Source organism: Copidosoma floridanum, unplaced genomic scaffold, assembly GCF_036245765.1.
Source record: "Copidosoma floridanum isolate Cflo_tuat_1 unplaced genomic scaffold, Cflo_Japanese_pri ptg000012l, whole genome shotgun sequence".
NCBI lineage: Eukaryota > Metazoa > Arthropoda > Insecta > Hymenoptera > Encyrtidae > Copidosoma > Copidosoma floridanum.
The window spans coordinates 4,058,766-4,082,588 of NW_028321889.1; the positions used below are offsets into that span (position 1 = coordinate 4,058,766).

The 23,823-nt window shown below is 37.3% G+C and overlaps 3 protein-coding genes across 5 annotated transcripts in view; 1 reads left to right on the top strand and 2 right to left on the bottom strand.

Moving 5' to 3' along the window:
• LOC106637374 (uncharacterized) overlaps positions 1 to 23,823 on the top strand; it is a 67,051-nt gene that overhangs the window by 23,446 nt on the left and 19,782 nt on the right. The gene's annotated exons all lie outside the window — the stretch shown is intronic.
• Positions 4,468 to 7,652, bottom strand: LOC111644118 (luciferin sulfotransferase-like). The gene is made up of 6 exons (XM_089590354.1): positions 7,446 to 7,652; positions 6,798 to 6,984; positions 6,613 to 6,709; positions 6,223 to 6,524; positions 5,003 to 5,097; positions 4,468 to 4,931 (listed from the first exon to the last, which is right to left on the bottom strand). The coding sequence occupies exons 2-6, from the start codon at positions 6,970 to 6,972 to the stop codon at positions 4,614 to 4,616; spliced, it is 987 nt and encodes a 328-aa protein (XP_089446480.1). The 5' UTR covers positions 6,973 to 6,984; positions 7,446 to 7,652; the 3' UTR covers positions 4,468 to 4,613.
• On the bottom strand, positions 14,690 to 22,531 carry LOC111644119 (luciferin sulfotransferase-like). 3 transcript variants are annotated; one of them, XM_089590391.1, is made up of 6 exons: positions 22,502 to 22,531; positions 16,441 to 16,627; positions 16,255 to 16,351; positions 15,861 to 16,162; positions 15,170 to 15,264; positions 14,690 to 15,098 (listed from the first exon to the last, which is right to left on the bottom strand). In XM_089590391.1, the coding sequence occupies exons 2-6, from the start codon at positions 16,613 to 16,615 to the stop codon at positions 14,781 to 14,783; spliced, it is 987 nt and encodes a 328-aa protein (XP_089446517.1). In that variant the 5' UTR covers positions 16,616 to 16,627; positions 22,502 to 22,531; the 3' UTR covers positions 14,690 to 14,780. The 3 variants fall into 3 exon arrangements, with proteins under 3 accessions (XP_089446517.1, XP_089446515.1, XP_089446516.1); XM_089590389.1 differs by lacking the exon at positions 22,502 to 22,531 and adding an exon at positions 17,617 to 17,648; XM_089590390.1 differs by lacking the exon at positions 22,502 to 22,531 and adding an exon at positions 17,621 to 17,646.

Sequence of the window (23,823 nt, forward strand, 5' to 3'; positions counted from 1 at the left end):
GTTTAGTGATTTTCTGGGTAGTTTACTGAAAAAGGAAAATTAAAAGTATTTTATATCGGTAAACTTCGTGCAAAAAGGGTGTGAAAAGCTGTTTCATTGAGCTGCTGCTTTTGTTGTTGTCATTATTCACGTGAAAGCAGGAAACTTCCCATTCGCTTTACTACCGGAATGTCGTAGAAGCGTGTAAATGGGAATAAATTATTTGCATCTCTTTTGACGAGCGTCGTGATTCGAATCATAGATTTCAAACGATGTGGTTTCAGCGCTTCCCTAATTGATCATTCATCATTCAAATGAAGCTGAATTTATTTTATGTAAATACAAGTCCGTTAATGAATTGAAATTCGCGATTTTGTAAGAAATCCACACTTTTAATTTACGAGAATATTTACATTTTCTTTTTTATTCCGTACGGTTTAAAAAAAAATACGTATACAGTATGTAATACATAGTATTAATTACATTTTTCAATGAAAGTATATGATTTTTCATCTTACACTTCCTACGTCCTACGCTTCCGTTTCATTGAAAAATTTCAATTAAAATGTAAATGTCTGCAGTACAAAGTAAAGCGTGCACATCCACGTGGAAAATCAATCACATAAAAGGGACGAGCACGAAAATCAACACCGAAAAAATTTGCAATTGACATAGCTATTTTCATTTTCATGTATATTTTGTTGCCTGTTTCGCTCGTCTTTCTAAAAATTAACTCCAACGAACCCTTCGTTTTTCTTCACTCGTGTATTCCCGTGATTTCATGCTGCGAAAGAAATAATGAAATATTCATAAGATTACCATAGTCAAAAATAAAAAAAGCGTTAATAAGTTTTTGCTTGATTGGTTTGTTTTCTCACCTTATCCTATTCATATATGCTTTTTATTAAGGAGAACTCCAAGAACTCATGCGACCTCAAATAATGAGAGTCACATCCAATTATCATGTACTGACCGATCGATAGTCGATTTAAACATTTTTTTTGGTATAGCTTGGAAACAGTGGGGTGTGAGTTCTTTAATCAAACAACTCTGGGACTGGAAAAACTACCCCTATTTACAATGTTCATTAAGCATTACACAACGACGAAATATCGGTTAATTAAGTTTTCTATTTTTCGTACATATAAACAGAAGAGAGGTCTTTATATTGTTCACTAATCAATTGGGCGAGTGTGATTATTTCTAAGCAACTGTTTTTTTTTTTAACATGAAAAAATGAAAATAAAGAAACAGAACTTTTAATCATGACAAATCAAGTGTGTCATAAATTAAAAAAGAGGTTGTAACAATTATTCCTCGACACTCTCTGAGAAACAGTTTCCAACTGGAAAAATATGTTTTTGGCATGAAATTTTCTGAAAACTTTGAAGAAAGGCTATCTGAAAGTATAGTACGTTATTATTTGTGATGAAACCCATTTACTTATTCTAATTTTATTAAGTATTTTGCATGAAAAAATCCTTATACCCTTTAAAGCAAGATTTTCAAGTACATTTCTTTGTATTCAAGTTCCAAAGTTCCACTATAGCCTACCAAAAAAAAAAAAAAAAAAAAAAATATCCTAAAGCTTCCTAAAACTTGAAAAAAAAGAAAAAAAAGAAAAAAGGAAGTAAAACTTTATTAAAGCATCCAATCGTTAGTCTGCTTTAAGAGCCTTCTCTTTACTACTCCTCATAATGGGAAGGAGGAAGCTGAAAACATCGCAGCTATAAACGTCCCGTACAAGCGAATGAATCCAATGACGAGGATTTCGGAAAATAAAGAGAAATCAGGACCTCGGGTATGTGCACAGATGAAAGCAACACCATATGCACGGGTCCTCGTGTAACGTCCAACGACACCAGTTGGTATATGTAGCTGGGCACATGAACAAAAGGGCTCTCAGCAAGCAGCTCGAACAAAGCTCAGAACCGTGCCACACGCACCCAAAAGTAATGGTGGCATCACAGTAGCCCCAAACACCAAAGCACATTTTTATAAATATGTACTTTGCGGTTGAGCTGGGTACAAAATTGAACAGTTATTACCCTTTCCACTTCGAGCGACGTTGCGAATAACGCATTTTCGTGACGATACATCGCAAACGCCACGAGAATCCTGCTGAGCCTCTATCGATTCGTAGCCTGCGTTATTGCTATACCCACACCCACGTATAGGTGAAGTACAGCTGGTGCCATACATATACATACACGAGCAAATATAGAGGCTCCCATAACATGCGCAACGACGAAAGTGACGTATAGCACGGAAATTTAATTGTCCCGGAATTTTCATTATATCCCTCGACGCGTGCACGAAAGCCGCATTCGTACACATACGTAACAAGTGCATGATACATACCGGCTTGCACGTCTCTCGGGATGAGCACCACGGAAATAATAGGATACATAATACGATTGATTGACGATACTTTCGACGTTTTTTTTTTTTTTTTTTTTTTTTTTTTCGAATAATTAGTTTATGTTGCGAGGCTTATGGTTGCACTGGAGTTTCCATCCATCGAACCGGTTCGCGCGAGGAGGATTATCGAAGATTATGCATCGCAGATCCGCACCTATACGCGTTAGCTCAGGCGCGTGCTTTTGACCAAGCGATGGGAAATTCAGTTATTTTAACCCACCGGAGTTGATTAAACCACGGAAATTATAGTTCAATTTGATGTGTTTCAGAATTTACATTCATACGTGGCACTCGGTTGTTTTGCAGAATTATGCGACTGGCATTTTCGTTTGTGTGAGGAGGAACGAGATTGTCCTCTACTGTGGGAGGAAATTAATTTTCACATAGTATAGAGCCATAAGATTTATTTTTTTATTTCTGGGTTTATCGAATCCCTCGTGAGTTCATTATTAAATTCTAGTGGGTTCCTTAGAAATTCTTTGAAAATACGATACATTTGTTCGTTTATTCTGGGATGACCCTGGAAATCCTTCGAAAATTCTTCGTTCTTGTGGATTCTCTTCGAAGTCCTTGAAATCCTTTCCCTAGGTTCTTGGTTAATTAAGTGACCCAATGAGTAATGAGCGATCGAAAAAGTAATCCGATAGTACAAAAAAAAATTTTTGTGTCAATTGACCGAGTCATTTTATTATGAATCATCATATATAACGTACTTTAAATACGTATTTTCTTTTCTTTATCAGAATTTTTCTCATGATATCGTATTATAAATAGGAATAAAAAAAATTGTAACGTATTACATTCTAAAAATTTAGGCTATTATTTGCGATGTGGAAAAGTTTTTTTTTTGCATTTCCACGGTGAAAGTTTGTGTTTTATGTACTTGTACAGCATAGCATTACAATACTAAACTTGACTAATATACAAACTATTGAGCGTGTGTATTAAAAAAAAAAAAAAAAAATTCATAGTATACGCACCGCAGACAGAAAGTAAACTAGCCATCGCTTGTATGACTGATGGCTGGTAAGGCCACAGGGGTGGGTGGGGTTACTTTCTGGCTTAGGTATGTAATACACTGTTTTATCATTATTTGGAATGAAGTATTTGATACGTTTTTTCAGTTATAATGATTCATTACTTAATTATTTAGGAGTGTTTACAAATATGCAAAACAACCGTGTCCAAGTCATGTAATAATGAGCAGTTTCTGATCAACACTGAAAATACCCGTCAAAGAAATACAATTCATCATGTGGTACATTAACATGGAGCTAAAAAAAAAAAAAAAAAAAAAAAAACAGCGCCCTGGGAAGTGAAAATAACCTTTCCAACGACCGAAGAGAGCAGAGGAGAAATTAAGCAAAGTAATTCCGCTGTGAAATACAACATTCGCAGGCACGTGCATATAGGCACAATACCCGTACATATTTCAAGCGCGTCTCTGGCAATGAAAAATTCGTGGCTCGCGACGATCGTAAATATGGTCCCTCGCGCCCGCGGTCTCGTAATTTCCGGATGAAAATTCGTCCCGCGACTGTTGTCTCTGTGTATACGTGGTACGCATACTTTATTAAAACGCTAGAACACTGTCGTCTCGGCTCTGATGGATTATTGCGCGCGTGTATATAGCTTTGCGTTTATTTGTTTTTTTAGATAATCTTTTTTTTTTTTTTAACTCAATTTGGATTTTTTTTTTTTTTTTTTTGTATTACCTAGCTTGTGATTATTGGATAATACCGATAATCGTGTGAATGTTATGGAGATGATGGTTGCGGTTCACAATTTGCTTCCATAAAATTATTTTAATCGTAACTGCATTAAAATAAGCGGGTGAGGCAATATTTTGATATTAATTTAAAATCAAATCGATAATTTAATTAACTTTATACGTCATTGAGTTGAATGTCATTTTCACCAAGAAATTCATGTAAAGTACAAATAGAAATTTTATCAATACAAATAGAAGTTTAATGGGCAACGCTGATTCAAAATTTGTATGGATTGTCAAATGTGTAATACAAAATCATGCCTAGTTAATACATTAGAATATTTTTTACAGTCCAAAATGTTCAAATTAAATTAAATGTACTGCGTGAAAATGGCAAATTACACTAGTGCGTGAAGTCAATGACTAGTGCGATAATTATTGTAGACAAGTTTTATGTGATACTGATGTAACCAATGATTGTTGTGGTTTTAAAAAACAAATTTCATATAAACATTTTTCGCAAATCTGGATGATCTTTCAAATTTTCAGCTATCCAATCATCAAATTTTTTTATCAACTCTTCCGACATTTCCGTTTTCCACTGTCCAACCAATCCCTTTCTCAAAAATTCTCCTTCCGCTTTGAAATTTGTACCTAACATTTTTTTCTTGTTTATAATTTCGGCCACGTGATTTAAATTAAGTGCAGAATTTTTCTTCATACTAGCGAAACTTAAATGATCCTCTAACTCTTGCACCTTCTGATCCGTCAAAGATTTACCCAAGAAATTCGCCGTTTTTCTTATCACCGAAGGAAGATCCTAGAAATACCAATAATTAAAAACAAAAACTGTTGTCGGTTATCATGGAAAATTGTCAAAAAGAAACTTACGGCCTTCATGTCTTCATACTTGAGAAATAAAACATCTAATTTGTTTCTATTCTCCCAAAAACCAATAATGTGCTGCCAAAAAGGTGCATACAATACTGAAAAATAAAATACTTATTAATTGTTATTCAAGTGAAGTACATTGTTCATTTATGCAAGCCATGAACGGCCAGTATATCACATCTTGCAAGACTTAAACACTATTATGAAATAAGCAGAGGTATACTACATCATAAAAAATACTTTAATTTCTATCAACTAACATCAGTTTGATAAATAACTTTCAATTGGAAAAAATATGTTTTAACAAGCATATAATATTTATTTAAAAAACAAGGAAATACATCAAACTGCACGAATTTGATACTTTATTCCGCTGGTTGAGAGCAAATACCTGTATTAGTTTCATGTGATAATTTTACTACAGCTATTTTAAGAAAAAATGTCAGCATTAGATTTTAATGTCTTAAGATGATTTTCATCTTAAGTGGGATATTGTTTATGCTAAGATATAAATTTTTAGGAGACTAAAGATAATTTCATGAAAATCTACCACTTTCGTGCCTAGTACTTTCTTTAAAAGTGTCCAATGAATAAATAAACAACTCACATGTACCGTAAAAAAAAAAAATGTATTAAGGAATTAAACTTTGTACTTATCTTCTGGTCCTAAATTATCAAAGTGAAAATTTGGATGCTGTAAAATATTATTTTAATTTTTCTAAACGTGTTTTTTCATTTAAAATATAGTAAACCGTACAACAAAAAGACATTCGAATTAACTCAGACTTACAACTACATTATTTGAATTAAAAATGTAGAGTAATTTATAGTATATTCAAATATGTAAAAATAATTGTTTCTCCTAAATTTGTTGTAAAAATAATTTTCAAACAAGGGATCAGAAATTTCTTATTTTTTTTTTTTTTTTAAATGTCAAATAATAAACCGTCAAGTCCTAATTTTCTTATCATTATTCCCTAAAAAAGAGTGTGTTTCAATTTAGAGTAGTAAAGCATAATACAAGACAATATGATTATTTATTGAAATTCACAACGTTATTATTTACGACAAACGTGTAAAATGTACTGTCAAGTATTTTTTGCTAGTGCCTTACAGAAAAAATAATTAAAATTAAAAAAAAAGAATGAGGAGTTTTTTCTTATAAAACCTGTTGACACCATTACACCTTATGATAAACCATAGAGCCGTAATTTTCTTACCTTTATCCCCTAAAAATAGTTTGACAAAATTGTCAAAAGTACTGATGTATCCGAGAAGATACTTATGGAAATGATAATAAGAAATACAGGTATCTTTCGGATTCCTCGACACGTAGATAATTTTATTTTTCTTTTCCCCAGTGCGTAATTGTCGAGGCAACAAATGAAACGGCAAATGAGTCTTGAGAAATCTGGGACTTGGCAGATTCGAGGCAAATTCGACGCTTTTTGTATCATAATCTGGTAAATCTTCTTTAGATTTTCTCAGTGATATCCAACCTGTTACTGTTGTTCCAGTGAATCTGTACGTGTGATTGGGTATATAAATGGCTTCATTATTTTCATTGAAAACAAAAATTATATTATTTTAAACACAAGAAAATTAATTACTCGATGTAAGGGGATCTGGTGCGTAAAGGGGCTTTAGCAGCTTCTGAGTTTACGTCATTTGAGATACTCCAAACCATTTCTTGGGTCCAAGTCGTACCTAAAATAAATGTTATTTTTTATTTAAAATTTTTTGGAACAATTAACAGGTTTCCGAAAACTGGGTAGCAAAAAAATAAAATAATAACCTGATTTTGGAAAAGTGCAAATCCACACGTCATCGTCACGTACTTCAAAATTTTCTATGGCATCGGCAATTTCTGCGTAAGTATCTGGGACCCAGAGGCCCTTGTAATTCACGTACTTGATCGGAATGCCATCAGCTAAGCATTTCGATTGTAGTTGGGCCAATTCTGCTTCCATTTTTTTCAAAACCTGTTAGTTAAAAACATCAATTGAAGGTGATTCGGAAGTAAAATGTTTGTTAATATAATCAAATAAAACCATAAGATATTTATTATTTATCATTCAACACATGCCGAGTGGAGCGTAGAAAGTAAGCAAAAAGTTAATTATTTTTCTTTCATAAATAATTTTATTATCAAAACAAATAAATAATTTTATGAGCTAGAATTCCCAATCGTAATTAAAATTGGTGTTTGTATAGCTTTTGCTGAGTCTCACGCGTTTGTAAAATTACCTTGATTTTTGTTTCTCTTAAATAATATGCTTTGAAAATTTTTGCACTTTCATCCTTGTTTTTTCAACTTATACCTTTGGAAATAACGGAATTGTCTAGCTAAACACTTGGGAAAAACAAAGGATACACGTGACAAGAATTTTCCAACCTCAACAATGTCCACGGGCTCGTTATTAATCAGTTTCAATAAAAATACCTGTTTCTGCTAGCCAGATGCAGACAGTACGCTAGACAACGTGAAACTAATAGCCCACGAAGTACAGTTCAAGGTGGTAAGCTAGGCCTCGACTAAAGTACTTGATGCAGTCCTTTCTTGAGTAGTGCGTGAAAAACCACGTATTTCATTAAACTGAAAAACTTAGCTCCAACCGCGATCTTCCTACGTTGCTGTAGTTGCGTGATGTGGAACAGTTGCTTCATTTATGTGGAAACAAGGCATTCGCAGAATGTTTGCTTTCTCAATGGATTATCTTCCTAAGATAAGAACAACATTGTTTGTGGTGAACAAATAACTCATCCCAGAATGTGTAAAGGCTACACATGGCATTTCAGCAATACTTCGTAGTATTCAATGTTGTTTTGAAAAAGTTACGTATTTTCCCTGATAAATATAGCCGATGATGTTTTCGACAACTGTGCGAGTTCGTATGGAAGATTTTAATACTTACCACGTTTTTTTTTTTTTTTTTTTGTTGCAATACGGATTTATAATTTATATTCTCTCTGAGTGAGCGATTAAAAAGTTTGTAAATTGGCGTATATTTCTTTAATTTTACCATACGATTTAATTCCGCGAAAGTTTTTTTATACGTTATCTTTTCGTTTGTCTTGACATAGTGCACTTTTATGTAAGTTTCCATTTAAATTATTTTCAGTACTTGAAATAATGAAATTGCATTAAAATTTTAAGTCTAAAATTAGCTAATAAACTTGAAATAAAACGATTTAAAATTATTGGCAGATCTTGAAGTAGAACATTCAAATCTCGTTCAAATTATGAGAACCTTGACATGTTATTCATCATATTAACATTTAAACGTTATCTCCATTTAAATGACCATCATAAATATTTGGGGATCGCGAAGGTGAGGCTCGGCGAAACAACAAGGCGCCTCAACGACAGGACAAGGACACGGAGCACGGGAGCGAGAAATGATGCTCAACGCATGAACTGTACATTTAGCTTTTATTAGTTACAAGAGGCAAAACATAACTGCCTGACTCGGCAGTACTTAAGAGAGACTCTAGCTTCTTCTCCTTGTCGTCCCGCTACAGCTGTGGCAGCTCGTGGATTGGTAGGCTCGAGAGGGGCGCGAGGCTCGCTGATTGGACGAAATCAGCAGAGCTCGCGGTTAAAACACAACGCGCGGGACAAGCGTCTGTATGCGCCTCGAACGCGCTGCTTGTGCGCAAGGCTGGGACGCCACATCCACTCCCCCGCCAGTGAGCAGCTTGGGGGAATCTGCGAACGTGACGTGGCGAGCTCGGCTTACCGGTGGAGGCGTTGGTTGAGCTCGAGGAGGAGTTGCTGAATCGGATTTGGTTGGAGGTGCCTTGGAAGATAGTTGCTGGGAAAATTCCTGGACCGTCTCCGATTCCTCCAGGTGTGCTGGTTTTAGTTGATCGGTTGAAACAACTTTGGCTTCTCCTTCGACTTCGATTGTGAAGGTCCTTGGGTCGCTCCTGTTGAGCACTCGGTGTGGTCCCGTGTAAGGAGGTTCCAGCGGTTTTTTGATGCTGTCTACCCGCTTGAAAACATGTGTGCATGTTGACAGATCCTTGAAAACGAAAGGTCGTTGCGTGGTATGACGGGAGGCTGGCACTGCTTGAAGAGCTTTGAACAGGTGACGGAGGCTTCTGACGAAGGTCGATTTGTCGGCTACAGGCGTTGACGACGTGAAGAATTCTCCTGGGATACGGAGTGTAGTGCCGTATACCATTTCTGCTGGTGAAGCTTTGAGGTCGTCCTTAAAAGTTGTCCTGAGGCCAAGTAAGACTGAGGGCAAAGCGTCTACCCAAGGCTGAGGAGTGCACTTGAGTGCGGCTTTTAGTGTTCGGTGGAGGCGTTCGACGATACCGTTAGACTGCGGGTGGTACGACGTCGTTTTGACGTGGGTCACTCCAAACATCTTAGCCAGTTCTTGAAACAGTGCAGATTCGAACTGTGCACCTCTGTCTGAAGTGATGAAAATTGGAGTGCCATGAGCGCTGATCCAGTGAAGCATCGCCTTGGCGACTGTGTTGGCTTGTATGTTGGGTAAAGGGACTGCCATTGGCCAGCGAGAGAAACTGTCGATGATTGTGAGGCAGTATTGCATCCCTTGTACAAGTGGTAGTTTGATGAGATCGATGTGTATGTGCTCGAATCTGTTGTCAGGTTCGGTGAAACGACCGAGAGCTGACCTGTTGTGCCTGCTGACCTTTGCTGTTTGGCACGGTGCGCAGCACTTGGACCAAGAGGCAACTTCCTTTCGCATACCGGGCCAGACGTATTTTTGGGCGACTGAGCGAGTGGTTGTTTTGATGTTTGGGTGCGACTGATTGTGTGCTGCTTCGAAGGCTGTTCTGCGCAGCTGTGCCGGAAGGTATGGCCGCACGACGTTGTGTGACACGTCACACCAAACTGCATGGCCGTCGAGCACTAGGTGTTGTAGATCGAGGCTTGGGTGGTTGAGTACATCCGGTAGCTGTTCGTCAAGTGTTTGCGCTGCGGCGATTGCAGCTGCATTGAGCTTACATGGCATCGTGATTGTGGACACGTCTGGAGAAGAAAGGTCCTTGTGAGCTGGTGCGGCATCGTTTTGCGTGTTGGGCTCTGGAAAGTCCTCATCTTTAGTGTCCGTGCGCGAGAGGGCGTCAGCGACGACGTTTTCCTTGCCTCGGGAATGCTTGAGTGTCGTGTTGAAACGAGCTATGAACTCCAGGCAGCGGACTTGCCTGGGAGAGGCTTTATCCGATCGTTGGCGTGAGGCGAAAATGAGCGGGCGATGATCTGTGTACGTTGTGAAGCTGCGCCCCTCTAGGATCCTTTGAAAGTGCTTGATTGCAGAGCTAATGGCCAAGAGCTCTCGGTCGTACGTGCTGTAGCGACGTTGGGTAAGGCTGAGCTTTCGTGAGAAAAAACCTAGCGGGCGCCAGGTGCCGTCCGGTTCCTGTTGCTCTAACACCGCGCCAATGGCCTCGTTCGATGCGTCTGTTCGAAGCGCAAGTGGAGCGTTTGGTTTGAGGAAGGTGGCACCGACTGCTTCGATGATTGAGTTTTTGCAGCGTTGGAAAGCTTCGTTGGCTGTTGGCGTCCAGGCGAGTTTTTTCTTTTTCTTTGGTTGGCCTCGAAGCAACTCGTGAAGCGGCGCCTGGATGTCAGCTGCTCGCGGAATGCAGGGCCGGTAGTAGTTTAGCATGCCGAGGAAACGGCGTAATTCCGTGACGTTGGTCGGCGTTGGAAACTCTTTAATAGCGGTGCTTTTGGTTTCTGGAGGCCTAAAACCTTCGCTAGAAACTTCGTAGCCTAAATATAGGACCTGCGGTTTACCAAAGGTGCACTTTTTCCTGTTGATTTTGAGGTTGGCTTCTCTGAGGGTTGAGAAAAGTTGCCTTAAGTGTGTCAGATGTTCTTCATGGTTCGATGAAGCGACGAAAATGTCGTCTATATATGCCTTGGCAAACGGAAGTTTTCGAAGTAGGTGGTTCATCGTTCGTTGCATTGATTGGGCTGAGTTTCTGAGTCCTAAAGATGTGCCAAGAAACTCAAAGAGACCAAAAGGAGTAGTGACTGCCATTTTTTCGACGTCTTCTTTCGCCACAGGAATTTGATAAAAGGCCTTTTGTAGATCTACAGTTGAGAAAACATTGCCTGGGCTCTCCTGTAACAAATCTTCGATGAGCGGTAAGGGATACATATCGGGCGTAGTGCATGCGTTTAGTCGCCTGTAATCCCCTGTGACTCTCCAAGCGCCGTCCTTCTTGGGCACAAGATGCAAAGGGCTTGCCCACTGACTGTTGGACGGTCGAATGATGCCCTTGTCTAGGAGGTCATCAAATGCTTGTTTAGCTGCTGCAAGGCGATCGCCGGTTAACCTTCGAGGGCGTTCTGCGACTGGTGGGCCAGTGGTGATTATGCTGTGCCTCACTGGCAGGCCTGGGATCTGCACTGGGCTGCCGGAGGTTTCGAAAAGGTCGGCGAACTCCTCAAGAAGGGCCATGTATCGCTCTGCGGTCGGGTTGTCTAGCAGAGGCGATAGGGTGGACACCGAGTGCAGCAGCGCCTTCTCCTTGAAACCATTGGAGGATAGGCCGGTAAGTGAGTCGATGATTCGAAGGAGTCCGTGCCGTGCGAGAAAATCGGCGCCTAGGATGGCGAGAGGTACTTCAGCCAGGATGAAGTCGCATGGTAGGTCCCGACGAAGTCCGAGGTTGAGGGTCATCTGGCGTTTGCCGAAGGTGGCGATAGGAGCGTGGTTTGCGGCATGCAGCGGAGCGGCTGCAGCGTGAGCGGCTCCGTGGAGTTGGCCTTAGGCAGCAAAGAGACTGAGGAACCAGAGTCAATTAAAAATTTGATACGGGAGCGCGTATCGTAAATATGCAGGCGTGCATCCAAACCCAGCCGGGCCTCTGGCGCCTGCTCCAGAGGGGGGGTTAGCGGTTTCCCTGTTGTTGTGGGACGAAATTGCACGGGGATGTGCAGTGCTCAGCTTCAGCGCCGTATTTCCTATGGTACCAGCAGATGCCTGGGGCGGTAGGGGTGGCTGAGCGGCTGCGCTGGCGGTTGTTGGCTCTGCCGCGCCCTCGGCTGCGGCCTCTTTGTTAATTTTGAGCGGCTGGTGGTTGCTGCGTCGTGAGCTGGGTTATGGCTGCTCTGAGAGCTGCCAACTCTTAGACGAGATCCTGATGCGCGGCTGCAGGCGGAGGGGTGTACGGCTTGGAAACAGCCATCACTGAGCCGCTTGTTTCGACAAGCTTGTCGGCTGCCTCGGTGAGCTCGTTCATGGAGGCTGTTTTTAGGATGCTTCAAAACATTGCCGCGGCTTGGGGTAAGGTATCGAGCCACTTGACCTTGAGTGCGTCCTCAGTGACTTTATTGCCTGCTAGAGCCTTCATTCTACGCCATAAGGTCGACGGTTTGTCGTCTCCAAGAGAAATACCTGTAAGCAGCGTATGTAGCATTTTCTCCGTTGAGTCTGTAGTGCGACTCAAAATGGCTTCCTTGAGCGTTTTATATTTATCGTTAACAGGAGGCGGGTCGATGACGTCCATCACCTCCATGGCCGTCGTTTGATCGAGCGCGCCGACAAGCACGTTGAATTTTGCATTGTCGTCGGCGAGGTTGCTCGTTGCCATTAGACACTCTGCCTGAATGAACCACGCTTTGGCTGCATTTCGCCAAAAACGCGGCAAATCGCATTTTGTGTTGTTCATGCTTGTAGGTGGGGCAGGTGTGTCGATAGAAGTGTCGTGGTTTGTACTCACGATTGTTTTGTCGACCTCGAGGTCGGAGTCATCCGGCGAGGTTGTGTTGTTATGTTCGGGCTGCTCTGAGTCGAGAGAAAAGCCGGAGGACGATGTTGATGTCGGCGTGAAGAAACCGACGCTCGATGTAGGTGCAGAGAAGGGATGTTGCAGAGATGAAGCTGCTGCGAGAATGGCTGCACTGTCCTCGAAAGAGCGCCCGGGTATACCTTGGAGCCTTTCAGATTGTCTCCGATGTTCGTCACTTCTCGACGTTGAGCGACCTCGGCTTGTCTTTTGCCCGTTGAACATGCCCGGCCCAAGATGGCCGTTAGCGTAAGTGCTGTGTACTGCACCACGTGCTTACCGTGTGCTTACTGTCTGTTCACGTCCCCACAAAATTTTTAGTTCGGGGTCACCACTTTGGGGATCGCGAAGGTGAGGCTCGGCGAAACAACAAGGCGCCTCAACGACAGGACAAGGACACGGAGCACGGGAGCGAGAAATGATGCTCAACGCATGAACTGTACATTTAGCTTTTATTAGTTACAAGAGGCAAAACATAACTGCCTGACTCGGCAGTACTTAAGAGAGACTCTAGCTTCTTCTCCTTGTCGTCCCGCTACAGCTGTGGCAGCTCGTGGATTGGTAGGCTCGAGAGGGGCGCGAGGCTCGCTGATTGGACGAAATCAGCAGAGCTCGCGGTTAAAACACAACGCGCGGGACAAGCGTCTGTATGCGCCTCGAACGCGCTGCTTGTGCGCAAGGCTGGGACGCCACAAATATCCTCCACTTTTGACTTTTTTAATACGATAGTTGTTGAATCATCAGTGAAACAATCACTGATATCACCTGAATTTCAAAAAGGTAATGCAAAAAAGCATACATTTCTTACTTCAACCAAGGTCCTTATGATCTGATATCTTGTAATCAACGAAAATAGTCAATGAATCATATAATAAATTAGTATTTTCTTACCCAGAGTTTAATAAAGAATAGTTCACGTAAGGTGTGTGAAAAACAGCTTTCTGCAACAAGTAGCGATGAGCTCACATGACTTTCCGACATACGACTACGAGTGTAATATTATCTCGCAAGCATTAGAATTATACCGCATGAATAGTATACAAGATTTTTTTTAATGGAGTGTTAAGTATACTATTTCCTACCGAAAGCACAGTAAACGTCCAAAAGTAAAAAAAACGCCCGAAATAGGATAAATACCTATTTTCTTCACATTATTACGAAGATTCTTGTACTCAGCCCGAGTGATCCGATTCTAAAACCTTAGACTAATCCCGATAGTCCGTGCCATGTCTGGCCTTTTCTGCACTTGTTACCTAATAGTTATAGTCTGATTAAAATTTAATTTTTTTTTTATCATTTAAGGAAGAGAGGGTAGCTACATAATGATTTACTATATAAGTTAATGTTGATTTCTTTAAAGATTAAAAAAAAAAATTCTTAGCTTTAAACAATATCATCTAAGCATGTCACACTTGGCACCTCATATTCCATTCCAGCTCTTATACTGCATGAGATGATACCTATTACTTGGGAAAGGTACTTTTTCGGTAAAATAGCTTTCTGTTGAATAACTTGATTATCCTCCATTCTCTTAAATAACATAGGTATCAATAAGAAAAGGAAAAAACGTAGCTTTACGATACAATCAATGAGTCAATCTGTAATATAAATCTTTTTTATTGAATCAGATTAATTAGAATCAAATTTTCAAATACAGTGTTTGGGTATCCTTCCGAAATTAATAAACAATTATTGTCTAGAGTAGTTGGAATATTAATTTTACCTTAAAAAAAAAAAACAGTTGTTAAATATAAAATCAAGCTAAAAGTATTCATTCGTGCTAATAGTAGGGTATGACAGAAATAAAGAATAGTGATAGGGTACATCTATACGTTGATGTAATGGTAGTACGTAAGCAGTGTTACAAGTATGCAATAGATTAATATTTTCCACTTAATTAGTACCTACAAAGGAACCGTATTATTATTTTAAGAAGTTTAATTTGACATGAAAATGGTTTTAATATAATAATACATCGTTTTTTCCAATTGAACCAATCTTATATGAATATTTTTTGTAAATCTGGATGGTCTTTCAAATTTTCAGCTATCCAATCATCAAATTTTTTTATCAACTCTTCCGACATTTCCGTTTTCCACTGTCCAACCAATCCCTTTCTTATAAATTCTCCTTCGGCTTTAAAATTGCTACCAAAGATTTTTTTGTCGTTTATATTTTTGGCCATGTTCGACAAGTTGAGTGCAGGATTTTTCTTCATACTAGCGAAACTTAAATGATCCTCTAACTCTCGCACCTTCTGATCCGTCAAAGATTTACCCAAGAAATTCGCCGTTTTTTTTATCACCGAAGGAAGATCCTAGAAATACCAATAAGTAAAAACAAAAACTGTTGTCGGTTATCATGGAAAATTGTCAAAAAGAAACTTACGGCCTTCATGTCTTCATACTTGAGAAATAAAACATCTAATTTGTTTCTATTCTCCCAAAAACCAATAATGTGCTGCCAAAAAGGTGCATACAATACTGAAAAATAAAATACTTATTAATTGTTATTCAAGTGAAGTACATTGTTCATTTATGCAAGCCATGAACGGCCAGTATATCACATCTTGCAAGACTTAAACATTATTACAATGCACAAAAATTGTAAAATGCAATAGAATATTTCAATTTCTAAGAATTAGTATCAGTTTGATTAAGAAAATAAAATAAATTTAAGAAACATGTGTGAAACAAATAAGTTACTTGGATAGTATCATAAATGAACTTTTTCGTCAATAATAACAATTCTTGCCTTCGAGAGTATTAGTGAAACATTGTACCAAATACTGTACAGTAAAGAAAAATGAAAAATTTTTTTTTAAGAAATCATATCTTTATATATAGCTATTGGTTTTAAAATATTGAAGTAAAAATTTTGATGCCATAAAACAATTCTTAAGGCCGTTTTAAGAGTAGTAAAACGTAAAACAAGATAGTATTAAAATTTATAGCTTTATCTAAGGTAAACGTGCAGAATGTAGTGACAAAATTATAGCAAAAAAATAGTTTTTTCCCTAGAGCTTTACAGTGAGATAATAAAAATTCAAAAAAAGAACATTCAGCCGTAATTTTCTTACCTTTATCTCCTAAAAACAATTTGACAAAATTGTCAAAAGTACTGATGTAACCAAGAAGCAGTTTATGATGATGATAATAAGAAATACAGGTATCTTTTGGATTCCTCGACACGTAGATAATTTTATTTTTTTTTTCGCCTGTGCGTAATTGTCGAGGCCACAAATGAAACGGCAAATGAGTCTTGAGAAATCTGGGACTTGGCAGATTCGAGGCAAATTCGACGCTTTTCGTAGTATAATCCGGTAGTCCATCCTTGGATTTTCTCAGTGATATCCAGCCTGTTACTGTTGTTCCAGTATGTCTGTATTTACATGTATTTAAATATATGTATATTAATTTTCGTACATAAAGTAGTAAAACTTTGACCCTTGGTAATACAAGAAAATTAATTACTCAATGAAAGGAAATCTTGTGCCTATAGGGACTTTAGCGGCTTCTGAGTCAATGTCATTTAAGATACTCCAAACCATTTCTTGGGTCCAAGTCGTACCTGAAACAATTGAACATTTTTATATTTAAAATTATTTGAAAATATTAACAAATTTCTAAAAGTAGGGTCACGTGAATGTAAATAATTACCTGTTTTTGGAAAAGCACAGACCCAAACGTCATCGTCACGTACTTCGAAATTTTCTATGGCATCGGCAATTTCTGCGTAAGTATCTGGGACCCAGAGACCCTTGTAATTCACGAACTTGATCGGAATGCCATCAGCTAAGCATTTCGATTGTAGTTGGGCCAATTCTGCTTCCATTTTTTTCAAAACCTGTTAGTTAAAAACATCAATTGAAGGTGATTCGGAAGTAAAATGTTTGTTAATATAATCAAATAAGACCATAAGATATTGTTTACTGAGTTACAATTTACTTCATTTATAATTTAACTAATAAAACACAGTAAATAGCTTGTTGAGAATTTTTGTTTGAATAGACTATTGTTATGTGCTTTTTTACTTTTCGTTACAAAAATAGTGTGCTTTTAGTGATCGGTGAGAAATAAAAATCCAACCGAAGAAAGCTTATTGAAATTCTGGATAGACTGTCATTTCGAAAGATATCTATTGACAGATTTATTTGAAAGATATTAACAAAAACGCAGACATATTTTTAATTGTGAGGTTAAATGTGATGTTCTATCATTTTTATTAACTTTTTTCATAAATATTATTATAATACTTTGCTTGACAAAACAAAGTTCAATATGTATTAGAATTTCATAGAAACAACCATTAAAAAAAAAAAAGTGTTGAAGTGTTTGAAAAAGTATACAAGTATTTAATTCCATATTCTATACCAATAAATCTTGAACATAAAATTTATTGCAGTTGATTGCTAGAAAACAATTTTTACTCAACATCGTAGTAGAAAAATTTTGTGCAGCAAAAAGAATACACTTTACCTAGTCTGATAGTATGTTTAGAGAATTGTATATTATCAAAGTAAAAAGAATCCTCCCTTTTTAAGTTGGAAACAATGTTATCATCAAAATAAAACTCCCCTTTTAAATCTGAAATCCCCAACCGTTAGATCAAACGACGATTTTGTTGTTCTAGTTTTGCGAAGTTTAATGTTTTTTCAAAACTAATTGAATTTTTTTACTCTGTTAAATAAAATACTTTGCCACGTATTCCAGCGTACTTTATAAAATTATTTCAACCTGCTCAATTACGATGCTATGGAGTAATGAATATTTATGCTATAATTTTAAAAATTGTTTATAATAATCGTAATAAGAATCTTCATATTATTTTCTTACCGACCACGGGTAGATTGAGCCCACAAAGTTGAACAGTGGCTTCACTAATAAAAAAAAACGACGTTCACATAGTAATAAATTTCTAAAAGCAACTTTCGTTGAGATAAGATAAGTATCGCTAATGACGTACAAACACAGCATTACTTCACTGAAAAACCAAATTTTGTTAATGTAAATTAATGCTTACACGAATACAAAAAAAAATGTATATTAAAATAAAATATTTATTCGAACAAAATAATGTTAATTTTGCTTAACGTAATATTTAAAAAATTTAAATAAAAAATTTTTTATTAAAAAAAACTGTTTATTTGTATTTGTATAGACGTTTATTTGAATTGACAAAGTCTTTTTTTCAGTCTTGATAATGTAGCTGATAATTTTTTTTGTATGCTTGTACATTTTTCTTTGGAAATTGAAAATGTACTACACTTTTTTGACTGCGGACTATGTGACAGTTTTCTTTGTCTATTCGTTCTTAGAAAGTCATTGGAAAGCCCAACACGAAACGATCGAAACGTGTGGTACGTGAAAAAATTCAACTCCACGATATAACCAATTATCACGTCATTCTTTTGTTATACACTTTAAATAAAGTTTTTTTTTTAGATAAAATTTTTTAGTACTAGAAAAAAATGCGTCTAGTTTTTGCCTTGATAATCAAATTGCAAGTGATGAGTCAGTTTTTGAGTGTTTAACAACAAATTGTGTTTTATTATGTTTAATTGAAAATCATTGTTACTTACATAATAACCTAGAAAAAAATTACATGGATGAAAATTTCTTGAAAACTTTTTAAATTATCCAACTTTGAGCTATTCAAACTTTTAATATTACATTTTATTTCATATAAAAACTAAAAAAAAAGTTCAGTTCAAAAGGTTTTCAGTACATAAATGAATAGCTTTTAAACATAAAATAAAATAAAATAAAGTGATTAACCATTATATTGGTGGATCTGAAACTAGAAAGTTAAAATCTCGCTCAAAATATAAAAAACATATTCTCTCTCATCCGCGATGAATCGACTCTCGAAAAGTTAATCCGTAGTATTCCTTCGATACAAATCCATCTCACTTACAAAAATCCACCTACCCAATACCTATGATACGTATTTAAGTATGACATGGGTATTCATAGAGGTATACATGTACACGGCGCACTAATCACCAAACGGTCGCGTTATATCCCAACCACAGCCCGCTCGCTTATTGCTCGTACGACCAGAGCCTTTATCTTGGAACGCGAGGGCTGCCTGGCTCATAATTCCACGAGCGTAATTGTAATTAGTGGCCGTGCGGTGTTATCCTTAACGAGCCTTGCTGCTAAAGGGGGCCCTTCCTGTTGGTTTTGTGTGGTGAATAAATCGTCAAATGTTTGACGCAAGGGATCATGATTGTAAATTTTGATAAGATAATCGAATGGTTAGCGGCTGTAAGCAGTGATAGGAAAAATGTTGAGATTTTTATTGCGTGCTGGATAATTTTCATTGGTTAAACGAGAAGATATTTAAAAAATGAAAAGTATCAAACTGACTACTGGGTATCGGTAAAAAGTAGTGCATTTCAAGAAAGGTTGGATAAAGGACTCTTAGCTTTGCGAGGATTTTTGTAATGGAACTTTATAGATTTTTTTGAACAAAATATGTAATAGTCCGAATCGTGATAGAAGTTGAAATGTGGATACAAGTCTTGGCTTATAGAAAGCAGGAATGCTAGAATTCCAGATACATGTATAAGAAAAAAATTTGATTGTTGTACCCAACTGCGTATGAAAGGTATTACTTATGTAGTCATTCTTTCTAAGAATCAATGTTTTTCAAATACACCCATGTAATTGATTTTTCTATTTTTGTTCAATTAAAATTCTATTTTTACAGTTGCTTGTAAAATTTAATACAGGTCTTCAAGAAGTTAGTTGAAGTGTAATGAAATATCGGCCAATATCAATAAAATATTCATCCAACGTTATCCAAAATTGTTTATCTGGTTCCTTTATATTTACTGTTCATATGTTTGAAGATTGTTTGGATAAGTGAAATTCAGGGCGTTTGAATCCTTGAAAGAAAAAAGACCTGACCTAAATCTTTTGTTGTGTATGAAAAACCTCATTCTAAATCTTAATTAGTTGAAACATAAGATGTTCTTCTATTAAACATAGATAGGAAGAAATTATCAGCATTTTTAATTTCTTATATTTTAGAATATAAAGAAAATTTAGGTGTAGTACAGCTAGTTTTTGTATGATAAAAAACTTACAGTGACTATTCGTACTTAAACAGCAGTTGCCAGATATCTTTTATATATATAAATCTATAGACTTGGACAGGATCTTTCTTTTATTAAATTTTATTTTTATAATTTTTACTTCAAAGATTTTGCTGAATTTTGTGTGCATTCTATTGAATTTATATTTTATCTAGAAAAACAATTCAATGTCATCTTTAAGTAGTTCTTTATTTTAAATATCAGGTTTTACTACGCCAAATATTTTCATGAAACGAACTACCAACTCCTTGTAGTTTGATAGGTGCTGCTCTCGAGTATTAATGATCTTTAAAAATTGTCTTCAAAATACTAATGTGAAAAAATACATTCAAACCTTGAATCAGTACCTATGATTATTAGATGTCATCACAGTACAATATTTTGTCGTGGATATACCAGAAACTACGATATTCATGGATAAATAGTCCAACAAGCAAATGCACTTCAGCCTTGAAAATTACATAAAAAAATCTAGTATTTTAAATGATAACAGATATGGTTAAATACCAACCTTAGATTTATTGAACATCGATGACTAACACAGCAATAAGGACATATTTATTTCAAATGGATTCCATTAAAACCAATGCTGTATGTACACTGAAGGCACTTTATATCTATTGGAACGATGAAAAATATTACCTGTCGAGTGACAGTAATAGTCTTGATTATATTATATGTTACAGAACATCATTGACCGTGTGTAGACAAATCGTTCCGACAGATATAAAGTGCCTGGAGTGTACGTGAATTTCTGCATTTGTGTGCAAGACTAAAATCTCCCGGTGTTCCATTGGACGAAGCATTTCATCGAGACACGCGTAGCCATAAAGTTCCGCACGTTGATCCACCGACGATATCACGTAAAAAAATAAACAAGAAGAAAAAGAATAATTTTTTTTTTCTCATTTAGAACAAACAAAGGCTATGAAAGAACAAAGTTCCCAGTGAAAACTTTGAAAGCAGAGTCGAAGGAATGAGAGGGAAAAAAAAGTTGATCCCCGTAGTCGAGGGAAGAAGCGACGGCGTGGAAAATAAAAACTTCCAGAAAAGCCAAGGCTAGTGTAATGCAGCTGTTGGCTTTCTTCTTTCGAACACTGAGCGCGGAATAAGTGGCCCGCGATTCTCGAGACCCATTCGCTCGTGGTTAATGGTCCCCGTGGACTCTTGATTTTTTCAGGTTTTTTTTTTACTGGAAATCTCGCTGCGCTCGACACTCCTCGTCCCTATACACTCTGTTTTCCAAGTTCATTTTCATACATACATACTGGCTTTGATGAAATTTATTTACCATATGGTTTTATAAATGTAACGTTATTGTCGAAACACCAAAGCAACCCTACTCTAGTGAGGCTGATTAACCGCGTTATCGCATTCGAGATTCGCCGATTCGGGTATCTGGCAGTATATGTGTGAGCAATTGGCGTATGTTTCAGTTTATATTATTAAGATAATTTGATTATCGGTTGACTGTTGGTCGAGGGGGTGACATTGAATCGGTTCGCAGGCTGGATTTATGTGTCGAAAATTAATGTATGGTGTGATTGATGTATTTTTTGCTTTTGCAAGTGTACGAGTTTACTTTCGTTTTAGATAATCTATACAAAATTTTGGGTGTTTTTGTTAATTAGTTATTGGCTTTTTGTGATTGCGTATCGTAATTTTACTTTCTTACCTACAGCCCTTATCGACTATTTATCAATTAAATGGTGATGCAGTAAGAAAAAATCTATTTTATCAGGTATTTTTTGCACCTTTGTGGTATTGAAATCAGGTCGTGGTATGAAAATGAAGCTACCTACTCTAGATTAACTAGATTCGAAGGGAAAGTTTTTCCATTTTGATGAATGTATACCTGAAATCGAAAATTGTACGTAACAAGTATTGAAAATAACATTACCTCAAAATCTTGAATTCACATTGCAATCGGGCGAAAAATGCTGTAATTACTTTCTTTTGACATTTTCTCTTTGGAAAATTAATCGAGTAAAATTCAATCGCACGTATCTTATGCCAATAAGACGTTCATTGCAGAAAAATATAAGTTGAAGATTCAGGGAGCGATGAAATGAGATTACGTGACTGTGATTCGACGAACGAACTTTCTACTCTGGTTAAAACGAGAAATTGGAATTCGAGGTGTCGATCGATTGCTAAAGATACGAACTTTAAGAGTATGATTCATTTGAGTATTTTTTTTTTTGTACTTGATGACTTTATTTTAAAAAAAAAACTTATCCTCATATTAAAATTTTTTTTTCAAGTGGGATTTGACCCTTGATCATCAAGATTGAAAGTTAAGTACACTACCCCCACTAGCTATAAACTTATTTAATTGGCACGTGAACCCAAAATACTAGCAGTCTTTTAAGACACAGTGTAAAATTGTAAATATTTTCGTAACATGAAATTTGTTTGTGTAAACACAAAAAAAAAGACTCATACCTGAGATAGTTCGTCGAAAAGTTGGTCAATCAATTAAACAGTGAACTTTCAGCCAGCCCACCAATGTCATATCTTAATAACTCTAATTTTCAGCCAACTTTAACGGCAAAAAACGCTTTTAGACCACGAACCTTCAGCCTCCCTCAAGCTAAGATATCATCCCTTGCACTTACTCGTAGAGCTTTTTATGAATTCTCCTTGCGGTCGCGCGCACTCCGGCGTTGGTTATTAAATTCCCTGAGTGTTGACTTTCCGCACGAGTGTTGAACTTCCGCCGGATGTGGAGTGGGCTCTAATAAACCCCCCGAGATTAATTTTCTAAGATGCCATGAAAAGCTGCCACTGTTGTTCCCCTGATAAAAAAAAAAAAAAAAAAAAAAACAACGTTGTGAACGCTATATACCTTCGCGCGGGCAAAGGATACGTTTAAATGCCGGCGTTTCCGAAAATACGATTCGTCGATTCCACGCGATCACCGGAACATTGCTTGGAAAGATGGAAAAATGTAGACAACCGGTTTTGGCTCCCAAGGGAACATGTATATTATTACGTGAGGAGTATCAACGGTTTAAAGTTTCCATTTTTTTTTTTTTTTTTTTTTTTATCAATTTTTAAACGATTTCTTGACAATTTCATTGATCGTCTTATAAAAAATTACGTTCTCATAACCCGTGTTTTTGTTTTATTTTATGGTTTGTACTCGTTTGATATGATTTCGGTGTTGGTATTTATTTCAAAATCATTTGAAACAAAAGATTGTGCAAGAATGAATGAAAGAATGTTTTTAAATTCATTTACAAAAAAAAAAAAAAAAAAAAGAAAGACGGTTGTACAGAAGTGTCGTTGTAAATCTGATTCGTGAGTATACCATTTTTTAGCATTTAAAAACAAAACCTTATTTCTTTTTTTTTTTTTTTGTAAACGAATTTCAAAACACTTATCAGCTCAGATGATTTCATATCGATTTCCTGAAGGACAGCCCAAACGACCTATTATTATCTCCAACTCCTCAATAGGTAACATAGGTGATAACAATTAGATTCCTCGCATTGGCACGCACTACGTGCAGGCACTCGTGTAAATCCCGTGATACTTCAGTCACAGCGGGCCGTGTACACGAAACTCCGGAGCCGCTGGCGAATTTTCGCGCCCACATCGAAAACTTCCGGCCCGTCAGTCCCAGCTCGCGGCGAACTTTTCCAGGGGACGAGCCATCAGCAGAAGCTCGTACTTTCATCCCCCCCCCATCTCTTTCCATCCGTATCGACTCGACATGTATACATATACGCGCAAAGAAGAGGCAGACAGTCGCACGAGTATCCGCGCGATTACGTAAGCAGTCCCTCTCGCCGGCTTTCCGAAGCGAATTTCCGGCGCATCGCGTGCAGCCGAGCCTTCGGACTTGGCCGCGTGAGCTTTCCCTGTTTCTGGGCTCGTATTATGCATGTACGGGAGATAAAGTCCCCGAGTACACGCGCGCGTAAGCGCTCGTCAA